This window comes from Phalangium opilio, unplaced genomic scaffold (genome assembly GCF_054372755.1).
Source record: "Phalangium opilio isolate 3A_F unplaced genomic scaffold, DU_Popi_V2 ptg001170l_1, whole genome shotgun sequence".
Classification (NCBI taxonomy): Eukaryota; Metazoa; Arthropoda; class Arachnida; order Opiliones; family Phalangiidae; genus Phalangium; species Phalangium opilio.
The window spans coordinates 10700033-10727544 of NW_028324255.1; the positions used below are offsets into that span (position 1 = coordinate 10700033).

A 27512-nucleotide genomic window follows, 5' to 3' on the forward strand; every position below is an offset into this window, starting at 1 on the left:
TTAATCGTCAGTAAATTACCTTAATTCTAGTTTGATCGTTTTAAGAAACGTTATTCCTAAAATCATTTTAAACATAGCTATTGTTGACGTTTGAATTCTAGCGTATGCCTCTTTAAGAGTTTTTACCTCTCCGAGTGACGTATGTCACGGAGAGGTTCTAATTTCGACGTGTCTGTGTGTCTGTCTGTCTGTCGTTACACCCACGTGACCGTTTGCAAATCGGAGCAAACGTGTTTTCAATTTCCGGACCGCATTTACAGTTTTGCCGGAAATTTCGAAAGTTGTATTCCACTTACAGGCTATTATTAAACACCACCATCTTGTAGTCTTTTGTCCATATCACATGAACACAAGTCTGTACACACTGGCTTCTAAACACCGCCATCTTCTGGTATTTTGTCCATCCCACATGGACACCAGTCTGTACACACTGGCTTCTAAACACCACCATCTTCTGGTCTTTTGTCCATCCCACATGGACGCCAGTCTGTACATACTGGCTTCTATCTCCATCATTAAAGTTAAGGTTAAGACATACCCGGCGATCGGCTAGGGTTACGAGAAACGTCTAGCCTCCCAATGGCGGGGCTTCCACCAAAGGTTCACGCAATTGCGCTGTTCTTACCTATAGCTGCGATTCGAAACCATTATATACTACCTATTAAGTAAGGCGAAGCAACAGTCATATGCTTCATTTCAAACGTAAATATTAGTCAAGTATCTCAAGAATGATTAATTGCTCTTTTTTAAAACGATGTAACGCTCAATAAGACGAACAACTAACGAAGAAAATGTTTAAAATTAATTATATTTATTTCAAATGTTTAAAATTAATTATATTTATTTTAGTGTTTAAGATAATCTTGTTTTTTTTTCCAACACAAAATTAATTAATAAAAAGTTGGAAAAACCAAAATATTACCTCTCCGAGTCAAGAGGTCTACTACTACAAACTTATTTACCTATATATGGAATTATTTCACTTTTTTTTTTTGAAGTAAAAATTTACGAATTATTGAAGGAGTTTTCCAAGCATTGCGAATATACAGTAAAGCAGACGACATTTTACACCAAATAAGGATAAATCTTGGACACATGGAAATCAGTCGATGGGGAAAAGAACAGGAAATGAAGTATATAAATTTTGGAGAGATATTACCTTTATGTGTTTGTAAAGGCCCAATTGTCTACGCTTCAGCTGTTTACCCGATATACTCATAACTACATTCACAACTGGTTTGCAGTGTAAACACTATCGTCTTGTCTCACCTCAACAATGTTCTTAGTTTGCCAACATGCGTGTTAAGGTATATAAAACCACAGCTCATTTGTCTCTAGACGCACTGAAGGTCTTGCGCACCATGAAAAAAATGAAAACTCCGTAGCTAATACCCGTTTACCATTAGCCCTTTCACAGGTCTAATTGCCAGGTCTTTTCTTCTATTACAATATCTACACCTGATTATTTAAACGTGTATTTAACTTTTGGCTCACTCTGAACCGTTAATATCTCTTCAATACAGACACGAAAATCAGTACCCATGGTTTACTACACCTTGGGCCTCAAGTATTTGCTCTTTAGTTCACTAGGCCTATTACGGATAATACTTGATTTAACTGACAGAGTGTAAGCCTTAGCGCTCTTCTTGATATAACTAAAGAAAGGATTATTCTATATACAGATAATAATAATAATCTAAGCTTGGTCTAGGAAGGGATATCCACACTAAGTCAACTCGCGACTTATTTACAGGTGGGCCCCTTTACAATGCATAGAGGGGTGGTGGCTAGCCCCTATGCCACAGCTAACCAACAGCGCCCTATACTAACTATTACCGTTAACCTCAACAAGTTTTGATGGAAAGGAGAAACCGGGTTAGACCGCGGAGGAAAACTCCTTTTAACAAGTGGGGAGAGAACTTGCAAACTCTACGCAGAAGGATTTGTTCCCAGATTTTCACCCGGTGCCACAGTCCGGGATCGAACCCGGGATCCTCTTGCTGCGAGGCGAAAGCGCTAACCGCTACGCCACCCCACAGATGTAGTGTAGCTTAAGTTATATATAAACAGCCATTTCAAATAATAATATTGAAAAATGTCCTTGGAATATCAAAATGAAACAGAGCTTTCAAGTTACAAAACTACTAAAGGCATCGTAATTACGAAAAATACTTCCACATATTCACTTTATATTATGGAAAAAGCGAATATTAAGGTTCTGTATGATTTCTTAACACATCAACACAAGGCTAACTGCTAACAAGACGCACTAGTGTAACAATGGACGGACACACTCAGACCAAAAACATAGACTGCTTTTTAACTCTTTCCGTATTAATTTTGAGTTGAGAAACAAGATTATCTATCTTAAATATTAAAATAAATATAATTAATATTAAATATTTTCTTCGTTAATTGTTCGCCTTATTGAGCGTTACATCGTTTTGATAAAGAACAATTAAACATTCTTGAGAGACTTGACTAATATTGGCGTTTGAAATGAAGCATACGCCGGTGGACAACCCACCCTAGGGACGCTAGACGTTTCTCGTAACCCTAGCTGATCGCCGCGAATGTCTTAAACCCAACGATGATGATGGTGTAGAAGCCAGGTGTACAGACTGGTGTCCAAGTGGGATGGACAAAGACCAGAAGATGGTGGTGATTAGAAGCCAGTATGTACAGACTGGTGTCCAAGTGGAATGGACGAAGACCAGAAGATGGTGGTGATTAGAAGCCAGTATGTACAGACTGGTGTCCAAGTGGAATGGACGAAGACCAGAAGATGGTGGTGTGAGAACTCAAGTAGAGGAGCCATTTCCGTGACTCTGAAAGCAGATCGGAAATGGCGAACACGTTTGCTCCGATTTGGAATCTGCGAACGCGGTCACGTGGGTGTAACATCAGAGACACAGACACACAGACACAAACTATCGTTACAGAACCTCTCCGTGACATACGTCACTCGGAGAGGTAAAAAAATGTCTTAGTGGACAAAGACTAGAAAAAGTAAATGATAAGAGAAGAAAAGGGAATGACCGAAGTAACAGATATTAAACTTTTTCAGTTTGAAGACATGATTATAAAACATCAATTTCTTGAAAGAAATACTTATCTTTGTTTTTTTTCACCAAAATTACATTTGCCCAAAAATTTTGTATCATTAAATTTACCATTCCTTTCAAAATGGTTCTTGTCAAAGCTTCACTATATAACAGATACACGCGACATCGTTTATATTTACAGCTAGATTTCCAGTATAGTCCATGATATAAACAGTTCCTCGTTAGTGATATTTAAAAAGATTGCAGCTTTTAATTTGAACTACATTACGTTTTAAGACCGGAAACTAAGCCCAATAGTGAAATAAATACACAGCCACCCATTTGTCGGTGTCCATTTACGTGTTTCGTGTTATACGTTTGCTCTACAATGTGTTCCTCATAAATTGCAGATCTAAGTAATACCAAACTAATTCAATCACAACATTTAAAACAGTTCTCACGCACGCAATAATATACCAAAGGTTTTTTGTTAATAATATCTTTATCCAAATTTTAATGATTGATTTATAAAACATTTTAAATCGTCGACCCTAAAAATGGGACCCAATCGAATCGTGGTCGTATAAATGCAGGCGAAAAACCAAAGCACCCTAAAGCGTCGTTTAAAATGTCAATCATGATGAAAGATAAAATTTCATCCTTCGGTTGCATTTAGTCGGTATAAACAACGTTTTCTCTTATAGTTCGAAAATAGAAACCTTTAAAAATAACCCATATCCGTACTCGGATATGGGTTATTTTCATTCGAAAACTGTTAATACCAAAAAATGTATATAGAATGAATAATCTGTCTTTCGAAAACAATGCAAATATAATTTTGGTGAAAAAACCAAGATAAGTATTTCTTTCAAATAATTGAAGAACTCCTAGACCTAGGCCCAGCCGCCGTGGTCCGTCTTTATTCTAAAAAAATCTCTCTGGACTCTAGTCTAGTGGATACAAAAATGCACAACTGGACTCGAAATTTATTTTAAAATTAAAATAATTGCGCAGGTCACGTCGTCTGCTAAATTTAGGAATTAGACAATTAAAATTTTTGAGTTAATGTCTGAACTCTCGGTTTAATTTTTAAACTGGTCATTTGCCCTGTGCCACCGCCTTATTTCCCACGCTGGACAAAAAGCATTTCTCATAAAGGCCTGTCCAGACTGACACATTTTGCGAATTCGCATCTTCGCTTTGCTTGTTTGCAAGATCGCGCTACTGTCCACATTGGGTTTTCGCTACTTTGCGTCCTCACCTCGCGAACATACAAATTTCTTGAGACAAGGCCAAGAATTTCGCGCCTTCGCGAGAAAAGCACCAATCACAGACGAGAAGAAGGCTGGGGCGATTAGTTCCGATTTTCTCTTTGGACAACGTCGCCATCGACAGGCAGATGGCGCAATGATTGCTCAAACTTTATTGGCTCTCAGAATGGGAAAAGCAAAATTTTTGCGTGTATCAGGACAGAAGTGCAAATGTTTTTCGTGATCTGTTGCGAAGATGCGAATAGACGATGGCGCGAACACGCGAGCGCGAGTTCAATGTGGACAAAGCTTAAAGGAGAATGGCCATAATTGTTGTGTAACAGACAGCCTGGCAGACCCGTATTTGTTTACCCTGCCCATAGCCCACTCGATCACGCGTAACACGACGCAAGATGCAGAGCAGCGTCCGTGAGCATGGATCAAATGTTCTATGCCCTGACCGGCCAAGTCAGCTGACTTAGGTGAAATATTTATTACTTCTAGGCGACTTAAATCTAGATATTCTTGAACGAATCATCTTGTGAACATTTTATAAGACAGGCTTCAGACGCTGAGTTTTTTCTGAACCAAATTTGTTTTTTAAATTTAAAAAAAATTAATTTCAACCTTTTTTTTTCCTCTCTTCAGAAATTTAATAATGATAGTGTGTTACATATTTATCCAAAATTTATATTAATTAATAGTAATTAATAAATTTGTAATTTCGCACTTATGATAAATTTAGTAAACTTTTATTTTGACATGAATACATACTAATAATTTTGGAAAAAACTGGCCATTGTTTATTGTTTTCTTAGGTAGCTTCAATATGCACTAAAATGAGCATTATTTAAATAATTAAAAATATAATTGTTACCTAACAAAAATAATTGGAAAAGCCACAATTAAAAATATTGGGTTGTTCGGTGACAGGGTTTAGTGATTGTTTGATTTAATCTATCATTTATTTTACGAGCAATTTAAAGCAAAAAAATTATGTTCTTTGCTGTTATCGTTGTACCTGGTGAGAAACGAAAATTGGCCATTGTTTATTGTTTTCTAAGGTAACTTTCGAATATGCTCTAAAAAGAGCATTATATAAATTAACTGGCCTTTGTTTATTTTTTTCTTAGGTAACTTTTGAATATGCACTAAAAAGACCATTAAATAAATTAACTGGCCTTTGTTTATTTTTTTCTTAGGTAACATTAGAATAAGCACAAAATAACTAAAAATTTAATTGATACCTAATAAAAATGATTGGAAGAGGCTGAATTAAAAATATTGATTTGGTGACAGGAATTAGTGATAGTGTGATTGAATCTATCATTTATTTTACCAGCAATATAAACAAAAACTTATCTTCGTAGCGGTTGCCATTGGCTGGTGGCACCAGTCTATAAACCAGGGAATAAACCCTTTTGCGTAGTTTGAATTAATGTACTTTAAACATCAAAAATGTATCTAATAAAAATAATTGCAAGAGCCAGAATAAAAAATGTTGGTTGGTTTTTTGACAGGGTTTAGTGATCGTGTGATTTTATCTATCAATTATTTTTCCACTAATTTAAGCAAACAAAATGATCTACGCAGTGGCTATCGTTGACCGGTTGCACCAGAAATAATCTCTGTAGCTTTTGTTTATCGTTGGCAATCTGGCCATTGTTTATTGTTTTCTTAGGTAACGTTAGATTGGGCGCAAAATAATTAATAATTCAATTGTTACCTAGTACAAATGATTGGAAGGACTTGAAGTAAAAATATTGGTTGATTTGGTGACAGGGTTTAGTGAAAGTGTGATTGAATCTAAGTAGGTTTAATTATGTACTTAAAAGTACAAAAAGTAATACTTTATATTAATTGTTTTCAATAAAACTTCCGAAGGCACCAAAGAGGTGTTATACCTTTCATTTAAACCATTTTCAGACCTATCGAACATATAGTCTTCAAAAAATGGTCGAGAAACTTTCACTATCACAGCAAACATTTCCCATGTTATTCCTATGAAGTCTTATCCAAGAGAGCTACCGCTCTCTCAGAATACGAAAAAGGTTAAAAAGCAGTCTATGTGATTTTCTGTGTGTGTCCGTCCGTTGTTACACTAGTGCGCCGCGTTAGCAGTTCACCTTGTGTTGATGTGTAAAGCAATCCTACAGAACCTTAATATTCCCTTTTTCCAAAATATAAATAAATATGTGGAAATATTTTTCGTAGTTACGAAGCCTTAAAGATGTTAAAAAGCACTATAAATGGTGCATAAATGCCTAATATTTCCTTATTACTAGCAAATAATTTTTGTAAATGGCGTGAATTTATCATAAAGATGGTGTTGAAGTACACCATAAATGGTGTCATTTTTGGCACCGCAAAAACAGCATATATGGTGTAAGAATGCACCACTATTTTTTACAGTGTTGGGAAGGGGGGAGGGGTTTTTCATAAGCCTTTAATTTCTGCTCATTTCCAAGCAAGTGTTTCAAATAAAAAATTTCAAGACTTTACAAACAGAAAGACAACATTTCAAAAATTACAACAAAATTGTGAAAAACTTTTATTTTTGAAATTACATTAAGTTAAATGACATTAAATTAAAAGTTACTAATTCCAATATATCTTCTCTTTCCGTCGTTTAAATAGCATAATATTTTGCATACACGCGCATTTACACCTACGCTAGTGGTTAATCGAGACAGTTTTGGAAAATGTCAATTATTTAACTAATTAAGTCACTAATTAAATTAATTTATTCGCTTAATTAGTTACATAATTGACATTTTGCAAAAGTGTCTCGATTAACCACTAGCGTAGGTGTAAATGCGCGTGTATGCAAAATTTTATGCAATTTAAACGACGGAAAGACAAGATTTATTGGAATTAGTAACTTTAAATTTTATGTCATTTAACTTAATGTAAGTTTTTCACAATTTTGTTGTAATCTTTGAAATGTGTCTTCGGTTTGTAAAGTCTTGAAATTTTTTAATTGAAACACTTGCTTGGAAATGAGCAGAAACTAAAGGCATATGAACAACCCCTCCCCCCTTCCCAAGTTGGCTTTAGCTCGGCCATAAGTATGTATCCTATTGGTTTTGTGTACGATGGAGATGTAAATTCTCCGGTCCTCGTCATTTCCTTAAGATTCATCGGTGCGTTAATTTGTTTGTCTTCGTTACCGAATCTACGCAGAGTACTTCCTTATGTACCTCAAACCCATCACGTCCTGTGGCACAAATATTTTTCTTCATTTTTATGGGTGTCATCCATTTAGAGGACGATAGGCCTTTCCTGTTGTCAACCACTCGTTTGCTTTAGGATATTATGCAAATTGTTTCACCCCAAGACCTAAAGCCGGTATAGTTTGAACTATTCCTCAAAAGCGTTTCTCCGTAGAGTGTCCTGTAGTTTTTGTGACGATATTCGGTGTCAGACTCATCCACCTGGATGCGTAGTTGCTCGAGTCGTTCCAGTCGCTCGTTAGATAGGTCGCTACAGGCATAAAGTAAGGGGTCCTGAATCGCTAGAAGTGTGTTGGCTATTTTGTAGGGATGAACTTAAGGTTCTCATGACGCCGCACCATTTCTAGACCTCGTACTTCTCTTGTTGCATAAATCGTAGCATCCGGATTGTCTTTAGATATGAGTAGGATTTGTTTAAAAGCGCCATGAAGTTTTTGAGATCCTTCAGAAACTGGTTTGTTTCTAAATGGTGCGCTATGTAGAGAATAAACGACAGTGGGCCATATAAATTGATTAATTATGTTGTATGTTCGTTTAGGGTGTAACTATGGACTCGCAAATAGAAGATCCAAATTTTCAGACCCCTATCGAATAGGCTCACAGAGCTAGCATGCCACACTAGTAAGGCTAATTGGCGGCTTTGGGGCGACCATTCTTATAAATTGGAGTGACCCGGAGCAGGCTTGAAGAAAAACTAGCCAAATAACTGTTGGAAATGTCAGTGATTTCGGCTGGGTGGGCAGTAAGGCCATAAGTAGCGCGCTCCAGTTCTGTGATACTGAATTTGGTCTTTCTCTTGCTGTTCATATGGGAAGAAGGCTTTCGCATTAAGCTCTATCATATACTCCCAGTGGCGTTCCTTTTTTCGCATACATTTTCGTTGTGCCATGGTGAAAGAAGTCAGGTTGGGCTTGTTGAACCAATAAGAGGTGTAAGTACCGTTTATGCGTAGAGGCTTTGCGAAAAATATTACTTTTGAGATCGAACAGACTTAGACAGATAAACAGGGTGAATGTTTCGAAACGGGATGAAACAGTCTACGCCCATTTTGATCACGGCGAAGAAACCGTCCCAGCACTCATCAAAAGAGATGGCATCAAATGCTTTGAGATAGGCGTTGAACGCCAACTAGTCCCCCTTGAGGAAGTGCCGGGCGAGGTGGGGAAAGAGATTAGGAGCAGCGTATCCTGGTCGCTAGAGCTCAGGGGACCGCAATAGGTGACGTCGAACTTCGAAGGTCCAAGCACAAGGTCCAGAACTATAGCTTATACCCTTCATTGCCGTGGTGATATCCGGGTCCGTGAACGGGATATCTACCTCGTTGTCCTTGATTTCTTTTGTGTCCTCATGCTGTTGCCAAGAGGATCCATTGGGACTCGATAGAGGGTTTTCGAAAAATTCGTGAACCTCCGTCCTTTTTACTGTGTTTGCTATTGCTCGCCAAACTTTCCTTCGGCGATTATAATAGTCAAACTGTGCCTTTTCTACGCTCATTCTGTAGGTTTGAAGTATTTCTATAGCTAGGTTCCTGTGTTAGTATGCACTGAACGCACCAACGTAACATGATTCATCTAGTTGTGTGAACTGATTAGAACTCCCCTTGAGAACTCTATATGTAACCTCTCAGCCTAGTTAAGCAGGCAGTAACGACAGTGCGTCTCGATGTAACCACTCTTTAATAACTTTTAAATAACGTAACGTTGACTATGAATTATTGTGTTTAGTTAGAAACAACGAACACGACATGGTGTCAGAAGTGGGATATTTCGGGAAAGTTGAGATTTTGACGCGGTATAGATAACAAAGTTATGACCATGGCTTCGCTAAGTTACGCGCAGTATTAAATTCGTAAACCCTCTAGTGATTAAAAAGAATCGCGGTGTGTAAACGAAGGACTTTAGTGACTAATAACGAGTCGCGGAGTGCCAAAATCGAACTCTAGTGATTAGAACCGTATCGCGGGGTGTCGAATAAACAATCCAACTAAAAGCTAAACATGCAGGCCGCTGCCGCCGTTACATCAACAGCATTTCAAGTAATACCCCCAGAACCATTCAATTTCACGAATCCGAGTGAATGGCCCACATGGAAAAGGAGATTCGAACGTTTTCGCAGAGCGTCAGGACTGAGTTCAAAGGACCAGGAAGATCAAGTCAATGCACTTATTTACCTAATGGGTGACAAGGCAGACGATATTTTTACTTCATTTGGCCTAACGGGTGCGCAAGAAAAGGAGATCCTACCGTTTTAGCAAAGTTCGAAAGCCATTTCATCATTCGCAGAAATGTTATTTACGATCGTGCTAAGTTTAATACAAGATATCAGAGAGAAGGAGAGACAGCAGACGAATTCATAACGTCAGTCTATTCCTTAGCAGAACACTGCAATTATGGAGCGTTAAAAGAAGAGCTAATTAGAGATCGCATCGTAGTAGGAATCAGCAACAAAGCTCTTTCGGAAAGACTACAGGATGACGACAAGTTGACACTTGAGCAAGCCATTCAAAAAAAAACGAAGCATGGAAGATAGACAACGCGAGCAGAAGGATTTAAATGCCACAGTGCATTCGAAGAACGTCGATCGCATTCAAAGCAGATCTCGTCCGAAGTTCAAGACGCAATATCAAGCCAGTGCTAAGAGAAAAATCGACCAGAAAGTCCAAAACGAAAAGTATCACGGAGTAAATAAGAAACTTACACCGATGAAAGGATGCACGCATTGCGGAGCTCAAGTTCAACATCCAAGAGTAAATTGCCCTGCCAAGAAAGCAAAATGCTATGGATGTAGTAAAACTGGACATTACTCAAAATACTGTCTCAACAAAAACCTTCATGCAGTGGAAGACGTGTTTCTCGGGTCGATAGCGGAAATAGAAGAAACACCACAGTATCTACATACAATAGCAAGTAATCGAGAAACCAAGTGGCTCGTAACAATCAATGTTGGCGGCATTCCGGTGGAATTCAAAGTGGACACTGGAGCAGATGTCAGCGCAATACCGTTAAGTTTGTACGAGAGCACACTGAACAATTTGGAGCTACTTCCGTCCGATAAAATATTATTTGGAGCCGGACAGATATTACACAAGACGAAAGGCCGGACCGAAGCAAAGCTACGACATAAAAGTAATTCTGCGCAAGTAGATCTCCATGTAGTCCAAGACCTTCAAATACCTCTTTTGGGCCTGGCTGCGAGTGACGATCTAAAGCTGATAAAGAAAATAATGGATATCGGAACAGAGGACCACTCAACCGTTAAGCCAATTGAAGAATTTCCAGCGTTATTTAACGGTCTCGGAAAGATGAAAAATTTGTACAAAATTCGTCTAGAACCAGATGCACAACCATATGCCTTATCAGTACCAAGAAGAGTTCCTATCGCCTTAATGGAAGAAACAAAACGCGAACTGGATCGTATGGTTCAAAAAGGTGTCATCACAAAAGTTGAAGAGCCAACCGGCTGGTGTGCACCAATGGTTATTGTGCAGAAAAGAAACAATAATACAGACGTAGCCCAAGAACCGACAAAACTTTGAATATGTGTCGACTTCACTCAACTAAACAACTACATCCGTAGAGAGAGATTTCAAATGCCAGCAGTTGATCATATCCTTGGCCAACTAAGATATTTTCCAAGCTCGACGCGAATTCCGGGTATTGGCAGATACCATTGGATCAAGAATCAGCAATTCTAACTACGTTCATAACACCATTCGGTCGATTTTATTTCAACCGCCTACCCTTTGGATTGAGTTCTGCCTCGGAACATTTTCAAAGACAAGCACAGCTTTGAAGGCGTATCAGGAAATATTAATCTTCAAGATGATGTACTAGTTTTTGGCAAAGTCCAAGAAGATCATGACAACAATCTAAGAAGAGCATTGAACGCAATTGAGAAAGCAGGACTAACACTGAACGTGGAAAAATGCCAGTTTTCCGTACCAAGAGTCAAGTTCGTTGGACATACAGTCGACGGACAAGGAATCAGTCCCGATGACGAGAAAGTAGAGGCGATTAACCAAATACCTCAACCTCAAGATGTAGCCGAACTACGACGCTTTCTGGGCATGACGAATTACTTGGCAAAATTCATTCCAAAGTTGTCAGAAACGATTCAACCATTGACTGCACTCCTCAGCACAAAGAACCAATGGCAATGGTCCGAACCTCCACAGAAAGCGTTCGAAAAAGTTAAAAGGATACTTACGACCAAACCAATACTAGCAATATTCGACCCGTCGAAAAGAACAATTGTATCAGCTGACGCATCCTCTTTCGGAATTGGAGCCGTAATTAGACAAGAACAAGAAAATCAAGAACTCAGAGTCGTCGCATATGCTTCCAAAACTCTCACCCCTGCCGAGCAAAAATATGCTCAATTTGAAAAAGAGGCACTGGCCATGGCATGGGCCTGTAAACGCTTTGAAGACTGTATATTGGGATTAACAATTGACATCGAAACCTATCACCTCGCTTGCAGCGACTTCGGATACGCATGATGAGATATGATTATAAAGTTTTCTATACGCCAGGGAAGGACCTTACGATAGCAGATACTTTGTCCAGAGGTCCACTGCCAGAGACTGGAGACAGCGAACTGGAAGAAGAATTCGATGCTCACATCCAATTAATTATGTCAAACTTACCAGCTTCTGACGTTAGACTTGCAGAAATATGGAAGGAGCAACAAAAAGATACAATTTGCCAAACCATAACCAATCACTTAAACCAAGGGTGGCCAACACGGAAGAATGTTAACCAAGAACTGATGAAGTACTACCCATTTAGAAACGAGATCACCATACAGCATGGTCTGCTCATGAAAGGAGCGAGAATCCTGATACCTCGATCAATACGATTGGATATCTTAGAGAAAATTCTTGAAGGCCATCAGGGTATTTCTAAGTGCAGAGCTCGTGCAAACACATCAGTTTGGTGGCCAGGAATTTCGAGAGAAATAGAAAACACAGTAAGAAATTGTCAAGCTTGCACAAAGGAAGCCAGAAATCAACATGAACCATTATGTCCCAGCGAATTTCCTGATAGACCCTGGAAGAACGTAGCAATGGATCTATTCTATTTGTTTGGAAAAACCTACTTGCTTGTCACCGACTTCTACTCAAGATACTTCGAAATTCAAGAACTACGAGATCAAAGCTCTAAAACCATAATAAATCAAGTGAAGTCAATATTCGCCACTCACGTAATTCCAGAGATAGTAAAAAGCGACAACGGACCACAGTTCAGAAGCGAATTTAGCCGTTTTTCTAAGGAGTATGGCTTTACGCATATAACTTCAAGCCCAAGATTTGCACAAGGTAATGGCTTTGCCGAAGCAGCTGTCAAGATCGTCAAGCAAACGCTAAAGAAAAGCAATGATCCGTACCTTGATCTGCTCTCGTATCGCACAACACCATTAGCCAATGGGTATACGCCTGCTCAACTCTTAATGGGAAGAAAGCTACGATCAACACTTCCGCTAAATATCAAAGAACTGCAACCGAGAATTCCACCGCACGATATAATACGAAAACGAGAAGAACATCGGCGCGAAAAGCAAAAGGAAAATTACGACAGAAGACATGGTGTACATCACCTGCCTACCTTAATAAAAGGGGAGAATGTGTGGATGTGTGGATTACGGATTTGCGAATTCAAGCCACAGTTAAAAGTCTAGCTAAAGAACCTACATCTTATATTCTGGATACACCTAATGGAACCGTTCGTAGTAATAGGTATCATCTTATTCCTATGCCAAAAACCCCAGAGTCGAGACAACCAGTTTTGCTCGAGGTAATCCCTGAGTATCCAGTCATATCAAATCAACTTAACCATCCAGAGTTGCCCGAAAACCCAACCAATGACCCAGATACTCCAGACGAACAAACCCGAGCGATTCCAGACGAGCAAACCCCAGCGATTCCAGATGATCAAAATCAATCACCACTTAGAGACATCAACCCTTCACAACAGCTTATGAATGCGGAACCTGTAATAGCTGACGAACAAGTGACGATTCACAACCAAAACGAAGCTTCATCTACGAGTGAACCAGAATCTAAACCAAACAATAAACGTAAATCTCAAGAGATTGTATTAAGAACTCGAAGTGGTAGACAAATTAAAAAGAGACCGAAATTAGATTTATAAACTGTATAACTAAAAATATTAAGGTATTTTATGCTAAGCGTTTAGAAAATAATGTTTGATAAGAAATCAGAAAAAAATATAATTTTAGACATAGCTAGTTAGCGTGCAAAGATTTTAAATTGAATTTAACGTAAACTTTGTAAAGCAGGGATATTTTAAAATCTAATTGTGTAAATGTGTTTTTAACTTAAGAGAAAGGATGTGTTAGTATGCACTGAACGCACCAACGTAACATGATTCATCTAGTTGTGTGAACTGATTAGAACTCCCCTGGAGAACTCTATATATGTAACCTCTCAGCCTAGTTAAGCAGGCAGTAACGACAGTGCGTCTCGATGTAACCACTCTTTAATAACTTGTAAATAAACGTAACGTTGACTATGAATTATTGTGTTTAGTTAAAAACAACGAACATGACAGTTCCCACTTGACCGATAATAACGACCCAAAACTTTAGAGCTGCGGCAAAAAATTGAGTTTTACGCAGGCCTTCGACGGCAAGATTTAAGTTCGGTTCACACATACGACCGAATTCCGATAGAAACACGTGGCACGCGTTGGAATTGGAACTTTGAGCCATAAGAACTTAAATCTTGGCCTTTGATTTTCCATTGATAGTATCTTAATTAGGGAGCTTACTGCTACCAAATTAAGATCAGAGAATCAAGTCAAAGGTTTATAACGTATAAACACGGCAATAGGGACTTGCGATCAAATCCGATTAGAGAATTCAGACTCAAAAGTTCATAACATGCAAATGAGGCAATGGCGGCTGGCGAGTTAAAAAAAACCTCAAAGCGGCGCTAAAAAACTCCTCTATTATGACGTCAACAGAAGCTTTATCCCGAAACGAATTTTGATTGGTTATGAAAATAATTTTACGTCGTCCTAAGCGTCAAAAATAGAACACCAATTCTGTCCGACCGAAAGCTGTTTCGGTCGCGTTCTGCGTAAGATGTTTTGCCGCAGAGGTACTTACGCAGTGTTTCCGTCGGGTTTTCGGTCAAGTGGGAACTATGCTTATATCCTTTACCATTCTCCCTCGTTTTATTTCGCTTCCTTAATATTTACGAGCTGGTTGTTTAAGAAATTTTTGATACATTGAAATAAAGGGGCACCTCACAAATGAGATAAAAGCGAGGTTAAAAGAAGCCCATAAGTGTCCCGGCAAAATATAACATATGCACTTACATGTAACTGGCGCTTTCCAAAACGATTCGAGGCGTATGTTTGTAAAAATACATAGCGTAGAAAGTAGAAAAGTAATTCTCAGTTCCCAAGTGACATGAACAAGAGGAAAATGGTGGCCTGGCAACAAGGTACAGTCCCCGACAAAAGTTTCTGGACATTTTCATTTGGCTGCCATTTTGTTCCTAATTGAGCTAGAGTAACAAAGTAGGACTTTCTGAATAGGTTTACTTCTCAAACGTATATTGAAATTTCAAATGACACTGTGGCGCTAATAGGGCGTTAGCCATAGCGGAAATAGTAAAGCCCCCCGATAATGACGTTACGAAATAATGCTTCAAATGGATCAACAAAGGTATCGTTGCACGCGTCTTGTCACGTAGATTCCAAAACTGTTTTCAAATTGTAAATCGGTTCAGAAAATCAAAAGTTATGTCAAAAAATGTGACGATCAAAACATTGGCAATTAAGCCTAACGATTATTTATTTTATCTATATCAACTTAGCACAGTAGTAAAACATTACGATCAGAAAAACAAGATGTTCCAATGCGAGAATTTTTAGTTCCACACTGACATATGAGAAATGAGAACTTATGAATTTGACTCAGTCTTCAGAAATGGAGGGTTGTTGGTGGTGGTTTGTAAACGTATAAATATTTAGAGATTTGGATATGTTTAATGATTTTTTATAATTTCCTAGTTGCTAATACAGTGGGTGAATATTTGGGGATAATTCTTTTGACGGATATTTTACGGCAGACGGCGTTATCTGTTGAATCGCTATTAAAAGTTCGACGAGTCGCGGTATTGGATGATGAACAGTGTTTCAAGAATATTCTTTGAGAAAGTTTAAGGAGCAAAATAGGTGGCAGGACTAAAATACAGGTGTAACAGAGATAGTTTATGGAGCAAAATAGGTGGCATGACTAAAATACAGATGTAACAGAACTTATTATACGTTCGGAAAATAATGTTTGGACGCTTGAGAATTGGATGTTGAGAAATGCTCTGAAAATAATATTGTGGGAATAATATTTCGACGGCAAATTCATGAGGATGGGTGAGAAGACATATTGTTCAATTCAAAGTGGATGAGAATGGTTTGAGTTATAGTAATAATATATATACAGGTTAAATTATTCGCAAGTTCTTATGACATGAAAATATTTTACGACGTGGATAATTTTAACGTATTTCCCGCTTTCTCGGCTTTACTCTGCAAGTTTTCTTATTCCCAGCACATTTTAAACGTGACAACTATCCCTTTAAACTTTACTTAAGAATTTGTTTTTTTGAAAATTATGGCTGTTTATGGAACATAGAGCAAAAAAGAGACAGAGGCCCTACAAACGATAAAAAACACAGCTTTTGCAATTGTGTCGTGTTTCAGCGAAGGTGCTCTATATATTTTTTAGCTTAGAGTAGACCAGTTTCAATGATCATCGGAAAAAAATCAGTCTCAATAGCCCATACATTTCCTGCTATAATAGAGTCGGTATGCGCCTTGGTTTGTGACATTGAGAATTTAATATCTCAATTTTACTATCGTTAATTTGGCAAAAAACTAAATTGAGTCTGCTTCCATTATTAACCTTGACTATTTGCCCTAAAATAACTTGATATTATTCTTTTGTAGTTTAAAGTTTACGTTTCATAATCTATATGGATAGAGGGACACTTAGATTTACACAATAATCTAAGACGCCTTGGATTTTTTACTTGAAATGAGAAATTTAACGGGCGCCCATGTATAGAGTTAAATACCATTTTCTTGCCCTGTCAAAGGTTGAAGCTTCTCCAAGGTTTTTCGGATAGAAATTTTATTTTATTTATGTATTTTTTCGCAGATGAAGTTTTACTGAAATTATATCATGAATATTTAGAATAGAATTCATCTTGAATATTTAGGAGAATTCCAACTTGAATATTTAGGAGAATTCCAACTTGAATATTTAGAATAAAAAATCCATCTTCAATCATTAGTATTTACAGAGTAGCAAAAAAGAACAACCGGCGTTGCCCATCGAGATATATTATTACATTTCAGGCCGCCATTTTTAACGAAGGTGGAAAGTCGAGCTTCAAAAGACATGAAGTCAGTCTTACGGAAATTAGGAACCAGTGTTTTAAATGTTATAGATTCGGTTGGAACACGTAGACGCCGCCATTTTTCAAGATGATGAGGAATTGAAAAAATCTAAGAGCCCGCCTACTGCCTTTGAGTACCGACCCTGCAAAATTTCATACATCTAGGTAAAGCTGTTAGGACTCGGAGTAGAATATCAGTCAAATTGTAACTATAGATGTTAAGCATACAAGTTACTGAGGTTTAAATAGGCGTCCTTGTGATTTAAATTAAGATTTCGAGTTTAAAATTAAACTTGTTGTCTTAGATTAGTAGTGTCTTTCAAGTTTGAGTAATAAATGGTTTAGAGAACACTTTAGGACACGGGTTTGATTTGTTGGTTTTCGAGTATTGTTTCCGGTTGTAGTATACTTTTGACGGTTTATTTACTTTTGCTAAAAACGCAATAGAGGTTTGCGTGCAGTTCAATGTCGCCATTTCGGTTATTGGAAGTAATTAGGTTTTAAATAAGATCACCGGACAACTTTTGTAATGAATTTTAAAAGAACAATACGATCATATTTAATGCTTTTTTTTATTAAAACTTGATCAATGAAAAAACAGTTGACATCGCCAGTTATTATTTCAGTTCTTGGAAAAACTTAAACTGAAATATAACAACACTATGATTGTTTTTAATTATAGGTCTGTTCTAGTTAAGTTTCTTCTCGAGTTTCTTAACCTACTTCTTGGAATCTCAGAAAACATTTTTTAAAAATAAAAATATATTCTTGATTTTAATCAAATGATTTTTTTAAAAAAATCGCTTGATTTAAGTCAAACAACCCTGGAACAGAGCACACAAATTAGACACTCGAGCAGTTTGAATGTGTAGTCTTTACGAATGATAAACGTTTCGTCGTCGGGCACAATGGCCAGGTAATTTTTTAGAGGATGGAATTGAACCAATTTATGCCCATCCAATCGAGCACTCGAAAGGTTTAATGTGGTTTAGTAGGGTAAAAGTCTTAAAACGGAAGTTAAAGAATGCCATTTTTTACAACTCAAATAATAGAGTTTATATGTTGCTTTTCATAATTTCTCTATTAGGTGATGAAATGATCTTCAAAAAGCTGCGATATCAAATTATGGATGGTGCCGGGAGTGTGGCGCACTCCTGTAAGCCAAGCTTCTGGGCGTCAAAGTTTGAGGGAATAAGACACATGTCGGCGATCCTACCCTATATGTGCCGACTGCCCCGTGTCCGCCGGAGGTAACTTGACCCCCACACCCCGTTCGTCTCCTCCCAAGTAAACCTCATTTCCTTCCCCTGCTTACACACGTACTGAAACCTGTATAATCACATCCTTGCCGAGGTCCACTGACCCACTCGCATTGAAACCTCCAAAAAAAATTATGAATGGTTTTAGCATTTTTCAAATATTATAATTTTTACTAAGCGCTACTATTGCTATTTTAGAGGAAACCTTTTCGTATATTTCTATGTAAATATTGTAAAATATAATGTTTACCAAAAGTTCTACCGCTAAAAATTTTAAAAATCAATTTCTATTTATGTAAAATGGCGGATCTCAGTCTGTTTTTCCTTCCAAGGGTTTTTATCCTACTCGGTATCATATGAGCATGGATAAAAAAATCCGCGTGAGAAAATTTGTTTTCACGCTATAGGATAGGCAACTCCCTTATTTCTGACGACAGCTTATTCTGTATAATCTGATTCAGCTTGGGTTGTCAGCACGCGCAAAGCTGGGTCTCAATGTAACGTAGCTTTGTGCGTGATGACAAGAGACGAAGAAAATAATGATTCTCTGGAGTTAAAATATCCGCGAGTTTTAGCTCAAATGTATGGGCGGAAATTCTAGTAGGCTTCGAAAAAAGTTGAAGTGCCTCGACTGTCGAGTGTCGACTTCATAGTCGAGCCAATGACTTTTAAAATTTCAAGTAATACTAATTTAGACTATTAGAGAAGGATGTTAGAGTTAGTATTATAAATATTTATTATGTTTCTAAATCTTTTGGGAGTCTCAACAAATAATTTTCGCTATTTTTAATAGCACAACGTTCCTTGATAATGTTTGAAGGACCCACCAATTGATTTCAAACGACTATGCACGCATTTGAAACTAAAGCCTACAGGTCCGTGCATTTGAGGTAAAAATCTCGCTAATATTTATAATCCTTTTTTTTTCTTCGTCTCTTGTCAGCACGCACAAAGCTACATAACATAGAGACCTAGCTTTGAGCGTGCTAACAACCGAAGCTGAAAATAGAGTATATACAGAATAAGCTGCTGTCGGAGATCGGGGAGTTGCCTATCCTATAGCGCGAAAACAAATTTCCTCGCGCGCATTCTTTATCCAAAACAGAAGGTTAAAATTTAGCAAAGAGTTTCCTGAGACCCCGTGAATGGTATGAGTAATTCTAAAACTCCCACAAGTGTTCTTTCAGTGGTTAAACTTATTTTTCCCTTGAAATGAATGAAAGTCAACGAATTAATTAGAAATAGTCCAACGCCTGATCTATTGCACTACCGGATTGCTGAAGTGTTTCGGATTATATTGATATTGTATTTTTTTATGATGGGGATAATTATCGGGGGATTTTTCACTTTTCTCGGATAGAGTTAACAACCGAGGATTTTGTCTGGGGATGGGGGGTTTTGTACAATTTCAGTAATGGGAGATTATGCCTGGGGTTCTTTGTCTTGGAAGTGTTTAGTCCGTATACCCATGTGAATCGATAAAACCTAATAGCTATTTTTCAGTTCTAATATGTAAATCGAGATATTGAACAAGTTTTGAACACACTACCAACTGTTTATACGTCAATCAATCCTGTATCGCGTTTTTTGCATAAGTAAATAAACCGTCATAAATATACTAACTTAAAAATTAGTACTGGAAGACCAATAAATCAAACCCATGTTCTACAATGTCCTATATACCATTTGTTACTCAAAATTGAAAGACACCACTAATCTAAGACATCGAGTTTTTTTACATTGGGAATTTCAATTTAAATCTTAAGGACGTCTAGGAAAGGTCAGACACTTTTAGCCTTAACATCTATAAAACCATTCGTTATAATTTTAAAATATTCAAGATGTATTTTTTCCAAGTATTCATGATGCATTTTTTCTCTATATATTCATGAATAATTTTTTTCAAATATTCAAGATGGATTTTTCTAAATATTCAAGATGGATTTTTCTAAATATTCATGATAGATTTTTTCTTAGTTATCATGATTGATTTTTCTAAATGTTCATGATAGATTTTTTCTTAGTTATCATGATTGATTTTTCTAAATTTTCATGATTAAATTCTTAAAAATGTTCATGATCAAATTTTCAAAAATATTCATGATTAAATTTCTCCAAACATTCATGATAAAATTCCTGAATGTTTTCATTAGTGAATAAATGTAAATCGTAACATCATCTCCAACGTAGGCAGGCACTTGTTTACCGTGATTATACACTTTGGCGTGGTTGATGAATTAAGTGATTGCCATGCTGAAAGCTTAAACAAGATGGCCCGGGCCAGATTATACTTTTGCGCGCCCTCTATTGGGTAGAACTGGTATGATTCCGGCAAATATTTTTGGCGGTATTCTCTTTTTCCTTATCAAATATCCTTTCGATTATGAACAAAATCAATTTAGTATGACTTTGGTTTAATATAAACATCACTGATCATTTTGACCATAAAATAAATTCTTTAACAAAAACAATTACAGTTTTTTTTATATTATACAAACTTTTTTTGAATTAGTATTCACAATAAAATCTTTCTAGTGCGGATTGATAAACTTAGTGATAGTTTCGACAAAGCACTTTCAACGGTTATTTTCAGTTACAATTTTTTATAAATATACATGATAATTTGTAGATTAAATTTTAAGCATTAGTATTCGCAACAAAATCGTTCTATTAACGTCTGATTACTCAAATAACCCTTAATAATAAATTGGACCAGGCAGTTTGTAAGGTTCTTTTCACATACAGTTTTTGACAAACCAAAGTTATTATTTGAAGTTTAAATTTGCCTGTAAGCGTTCTTAATAATTTATTTAGTTATCTGTTGATTTTAACTTATAATAAGAGTAATCAATTACTTACCATGACTAATCTTAATAGTTTCTTAAATAAATAAAATACCTTGACGTTGCAAAGCCACCTAAGTAATGTTCTAAATGCTATAAATAAATTTAAATCTAATTCCGCACGCGAAAAAGGGCGGAAAGGCACCCAGCCAGCCTGCCAGCAAGGGTCAGGCCAATACTTTTGCAACTCGAAGCGCAAAAGCAAAAACCCAAATAATATCATATGAAGTTCAAGTATCATTTTTTTCCACTTGTTGATAAATAATATCAATGCCAAAATTGTAAATTCAGTATTCAATCCACAATATATTTAGATCTAATGGTCCAAATGTAATGAAACTTTAATGAGAGATGTGCTACAATGTATTATATCTAAAAATGGTTGAAAACTTTCAAATTAATTAGCTTTGTCAAAATGATAAATTAAGTACTTTCAGGCCCTTTCCAAGATTAAACATATCGCTTACACATGGCACTAAAAATCCTGTAATTAAACCAAATTACAGGCCATAAAGCTTACAACACACCTAAATGGGAAAGTTCAGAAGAGCCCTTGTGTTTCTACCAAGTAAACGTTATTATGTAAACGCAACGCAATTTTAGTTCAAAACTGTATTTATTGGAAATATTACATATTTTGAAAAACAATGAAGAGTAGAAAAATCATGATTAAGAAACTAACTGTAAGGGAGGGGGTGAAGTATCACAATATCAGTTACTGTTGGTAAAAAAAACAGGATTTACTTGAGATATAGTTTTAAATTATACTTGGTTGTCAAGGAGGTCCAAGAAGAAAAAAGCTTCCTCGCAGCGGTACTCTGCTTTTTCGATGACATTCTGAAGCTTCTTGCGAGGTAGACCTTACATTTTAATGCAATAATTTTTTATCAGTATCATTTGGTAACGAACGCAGAACGTTCTCATTATATGTTATTCAACTGATCAGGTTTCGCAAGACCTGCCCCTCTGCACGTTTACAAAACTAAGAATATTGGTTCAAGAGGTCTTGGTTTTATAATCTATTACTCTCTAAAAGGCCTGTTTTGGACAAGGATGGGGATTGGTTTTTTTCTTGGAAAATGGTTGTAAGTACTGAATTGTGGATTAAATACTGAATTTACAATTTTCACATTAGAAATTCATTTTTATTAAAATATTTATCCCATTTAATATAATAGAATAGATTGTAACACACCTCAAGGTAAAATTTCAGGACATTTGGATCAGTAGATCCGAAGATATCATCAGTTTGGCCTTGGAAAATAATTTTTACACAAAAAAGCTTTAATCTTTCTTAGTATAATAAAACACATTGAAACACACGTCTCACTAAATTTAAGGTCATTTGGATCAATAGGACAAAGGAAGGATCTGGCAAAAACCTACCTCCTCCCATAAAACTTAATGTTAATTTTCTGTTCCTTCGAATTTTCTTCAAAAGTCGCGCTTATACATGTAAATCGAATTCTTTGAACTGGGGGAGTAGTTATAAGGAAAAATGGGGGTGGAATGCTCTGAGAGTCGGAATGAAGGCTAGTTATCTAAGTCAGATCTAGGCTCTTTTTAGCGCCATCATGTCGGCCTAATTTTAATACATATGCCAAATTAATTTTAAACTGTTTTGCTCTTACATAAAATTTACAATTAAAAAACTAAATTTAATAGATAGTTAACAATGAATAATTATTTCTTCCAAATTGTTGCTAAAATAGTAGTGTACGCAGATGACGCTACAATAGGGAAACGCCGGTAGGTGTAGCATGGACAAAGCAATACTGCATTGGTTCGTCCATGGGTGTAGGCATAGAAAAGCGTCTGAAATCTGCAAGGAAGTGAGTTCGAAGATAGTTTGTGCAAATTTTGAAATTTGGTTCATAACTGTTGCGTTTACGAATGGGATGATGATATTGATATTGTTTCTTGATGTCTAGATAATTGTTTTCCTTCTGGTGAGAGAAACAAGTACATTTATTTCTGAACTCATTTCTTAATGTGAAGTTGTAGTATAAGGTTTTTAATAATCATGTTAACAATGCTTATTTTGATTGCGTTTATAAAAATAATATTGAACTTTTATTCTTAAAGTTGGTGATCATAAGTGATGATTAGTAATTGATTACTCTTATTAGTTAAAATTAAGAGTTTATTAAATAAATTATTATTAACGTTTATAGGTAAATTTAAACTTGAAACGATATTTTGTCTTTGGAAAATATGTAACTGAAAAGAACCCAATTAAGAGTTAATTAAATTATCATTATCGTTTTTAGGCAAATTTAAACTTGAAATGATAATTTTTCATTGTCAAAATTTGTTACTGAAAAGTGAAAAGAACCTTAGAAAGTGCTTGTGCTTCGTAAAATTTATTATTAGGCTTATTTGAGTAATCAAACGTTAATAGAAAGATTTTATTGCGAATGCCAATACTTAAAATTAAACATCAAATTATCATTTTTGTTTGTCCAAAATTGTAACGCGCTTAAAGAGAAAAAATAAGTTTTTAGACTTTAGCTTATCTAATCCCAAAACCTAAATTCCCAAATTAAATGTACAGGTATAGTTAACCTCAAAAATGTGTCTGTCTAGAAGCACTTGCAAGTTAATTTAATTAACTTACAATATAAATATATATTTATTTAATTAGAACACTTACAGAGATGGTAATATCATAAATTTGCTTAGTTACAGAGGTTTCCCTGATACACTCTCCAGAGACTACGGTATTAATTTCTTTTGGTTTACAAATCAAATATCTCTTACTTTAAAAATGTGTTTAGTTTTTATTATATTTTAGACTTTCCGACGAGTACAATTCCTAAAATAATTTTGTAAACCTTCTAATGCTAAAAACGCGACGTATTTTATAATTGTAGCGCTACCCGTTTAAAAACTGCCTATCTACCATTCGCGAATTTCCCGCCAAGAGATTTCAATTTTCGGCATGTATAGTTGTATAGGCGCGCTACCATGGAAACGCGAAACTCGCCGCCTCGAAAAATTTCCCTCCTCCCTGCCCCAACTAAGCAAGACGTGAGAGGAACGCGCCGGCCGCCGACGTGAGAGAGATGCTAGGTTTAAGCAACATAACTCGAGCTTGTTGATAAGAGTAGACGGCCGAGAGCGTAAAGGCGTCAATCCGTGGAGTGAAAGCTCTGTGCGATGGTGTGTTCGAGTCTCTTCGGGGATTTGGAAATTTACGAAAATAATTTCATTTGAAATAAAATGCGTTACGCCACCTAAGAAGTGTAATGTGAACTACGGGTGAATTTGGAGTCGAAAATTCGCGGGAAATTTGAAATTCAAAATATTTATTTAGTTGGAAATATCCGAACGCGCACGCGAAAAAAAGGGGAAAAAGGGGGGAAAAAAGGCGCCCAGCGTTCCAGCAAGGGTCAGAACAATACTTTCGCTGCTCTAAAGAGCGCAAAAGTAAAAACAAGGCAGCCTACCTACTCGGAAATAAAATACAAAAGGTATTTTTTCCTCGTTTCATGAAGCCCAGCCCCTATTATTATGATGACTGTGTAAATTCCAGTGAACTACTTATATAGTTTTTTATATACACATTAAAAATCCATTTCATTCATTTTTTGAAGACTACTTTTTTAAATACAACGTTCTATAATTAACCTTAGATTTAACAAAAAATATATGGCATTCTAAAAGTTAAAGAGATAGTAGTCTAATTTCAAAAGTGGTGGAAAAATTAAACTTCCAGACAAAAGGAGGAGTATTCGAATATCAATATTTTCATGCCATTAGGACAAGTGAGTCTTTTTAATTAAAATAATATAATAATTCGAACCATTATCTTCGGAGATTACCATCCATTTCAAAATGAAAATTAATATACGCATCCTTCTTCAAGAATTTGTTGTTGTTAGATTCTTCTCTAATTCATGTCATCGTGAATCTTCATTCCCGATTCTCCGCTATATTTCCATGGTAGACACCTCACCTATTCTGAAAACTGGAGTTCTGCCACGATATTTATTCTCCAAGCACTCAAAACATTTCCTAACAAAATCCAACCAAACATTTTTATACCGAAAAGACACCCAAACATTATTTACCGAAAAGACACAAAAACATTAATCATCGAAAACCCACCCACCCAGAAGCTACACAAAATATTTTATTCTTTAAGAGCTTAAAACATTTACTACAGAAAAGCCACAGAAGAATTCAACCCAAAACGCAAACTTCGCGCATTATAGAATATTTGCAAAATTTTTAATGTCGAAAATCCTTCCACTTTAGCAATCACAACTTGCTTATTATTCCAAATTCACAGACTTAACACTACCCTGCGCACAAATCCAAAATTTCTACTTTCCAAAGAGCCATCCAAAACCGTTATTTCTAAGTTGGAACCCTATTGTCCTCTTAAAGTCGAAACCCTACTGGCAATTAACTAATAAATCGCCACATTACTGAACGTAATTCTTAAAACCTCATTTCTATAATTTCAGAGTAAAACTATGCTATGGCTTGAACATCCTGTTTTTCTGATCGTAATGTTTTACTACTGAGCTAAGTTGATATAGAAGAAATAAATAATCGTTAGGCTTATTTGCTATTGTTTTGAACGTCACGTTTTTTGTCATAACTTTTGATTTTCTGAACCGATTTACAATTTGAAAACAGTTTCGGATTCTACGTGACAAGACGCGTGCAACGATAGAATTATTGATCCATTTGAAGCATTATTTCGTAACGTCATTATCGGGGGGCTTTACTATTTCCGCTATGGCTAACGCCCTATTAGCGCCACAGTGTCATTTGTAATTTTAAAATAATCTTGAGAAGGCAACCTATCTAGAAAGTCCTATTTTGTTACTCTAGCTCAAATAGGAACAAAATGGCAGCCAAATGAAAATGTCCAGAAACTTTTGTCGGGGACTGTACATCAATTAGTCCAAGTCGTGAAAAATAGCTTGCTTACCGCAGACAAACACTTTCGTTAGTTGTCTTGAAGGAATTGGTTTCAAATTCTCCATCAGCTTAATAAACATGGGGTCGTTTAATTTCTGCAATTCCTTTAGGAAAGTAAAATGTAATCATGATTATTTGCAGATTTATAAAAACCGAAACTCAATTCTGCTCTATATAAAGCCACTGATCCTTGTGCGGTTATTGGTGTTAGTTTATTATTCGATAAGAGATCCCCAACGGACTCAATATATCTTGATCTGTCTGTAACGAGATCGCTTCTCAAGTTGTCATTATAAGCTTTCATTATGATGCTCGATAGGAGAAACCAAGTGCCGACAAATATTCGGGTAGCGAAATATGTAGTTTGTAAATCACTTCCTGTAAGTAAAAGAGGTGGATTCAATAATTTACATATCGTTATCAACAATTATATTTTTAATGAAGGGCTAGAAAATATACACAGAAAAAACAACGTATAGGTTTTGAGCACATCCATTTGATTTAAACATGTTGAAAATCTAAAGCCCTAGATTTAACGTGCGAAAACTAAACACCAACTAGTAACAATGGGTGTAATAGCTAAACATATAAAAACTAAACACAACAGCGCGTTGAAAGCCTTTAAAACACGTTTAAAATCTAAGCTTATCGTAAAGTGGGCATAAACCGAAATGCCAGGGTTTAAACGTGTTCAAAACCTACTCTAGGTGTAAAGGATATAAACATATTGACGTCATGTAGTTAACTCGAGCATCTGAGGAAGAATAATTAATATTTTATTTGGTGAATCGGTTTTAACCCCTTCTCATGCCGAGAGGCCAAGGTTCAGAGGTTTGGGAATGGGGTACATTCATTCGCTGGTGCTTGACGCGTCAAAAGTCAGAATTTACTCACAAATGAGCCATATTAGAACTTCGCCCATTTTTAAGTAAGTTAAATTTTATTTTTTTTATTAGTTACACTGTAAAAAAAAAAGGGTTCTTCGAGAGTTTTCAATAGAACTCTTACGTTCTAGTTGGAACGCTACAGGTTACCAGACGTGGATGAAGGTTCACAGTAGAACAGGAAGGTTCTTAGCAGATCGTATCTAATTAAAAGGGTTCTTGAAATAACGTGTGGGGTTTTAATAGATCCTTGAAGGTTCTTGAAAGAACTTTCGGGTTCTTGAAGGATCCTTGAACGTTCTTGAAAGAACATTTGGGTTCTTGCGAGAGCCTTCACGGTTCGTGAGAGAACATTCAGGTTCTCGATAGATCCTTGAGGGTTCGTGAAAGAACATTTCGGTTCTTGATAGATCCTTGAGGGTTCATGAAAAAAATACGGGTTCTTGGAAGATCCTTGAAGGTTCGTGAAAGAACACTGTTAGAAAAAAAGGTGATTCATGGGTGTTTGGAAATACCTTGAGGTGTTTATTTACTCTTTTTAGAGTGTTTTGTAACTGAGATGGTGCTTTCTCCGTAGAAAGGTGCTAGTTGACTCTTTTTAGGTATTTTTTAAAGGAATTGGTGATTCACTGGTACT

General features: G+C 36.4%; 1 protein-coding gene across 1 annotated transcript; it reads left to right on the plus strand.

The window, feature by feature from the left end:
- The first annotated feature begins 10045 nt into the window (after window positions 1-10045).
- Window positions 10046-12025, plus strand: LOC149587227 (uncharacterized). Its single transcript, XM_089863530.1, has 2 exons — window positions 10046-10985; window positions 11304-12025. Exons 1-2 carry the CDS (start codon window positions 10046-10048, stop codon window positions 12023-12025), a joined length of 1662 nt encoding a protein of 553 aa, XP_089719656.1.
- The last annotated feature ends 15487 nt before the right edge of the window (window positions 12026-27512 follow it).

Excerpts from the sequence above, each read along its gene's own strand:
- LOC149587227 (XM_089863530.1), top strand. The coding sequence starts at position 10,046 with ATGGAAGATAGACAACGCGAGCAGAAGGATTTAAATGCCACAGTGCAT. Across the intron at positions 10,986-11,303 it reads AAAAGTTGAAGAGCCAACCG|ACAAGCACAGCTTTGAAGGC; the intron begins GCTGGTGTGCAC and ends ACATTTTCAAAG.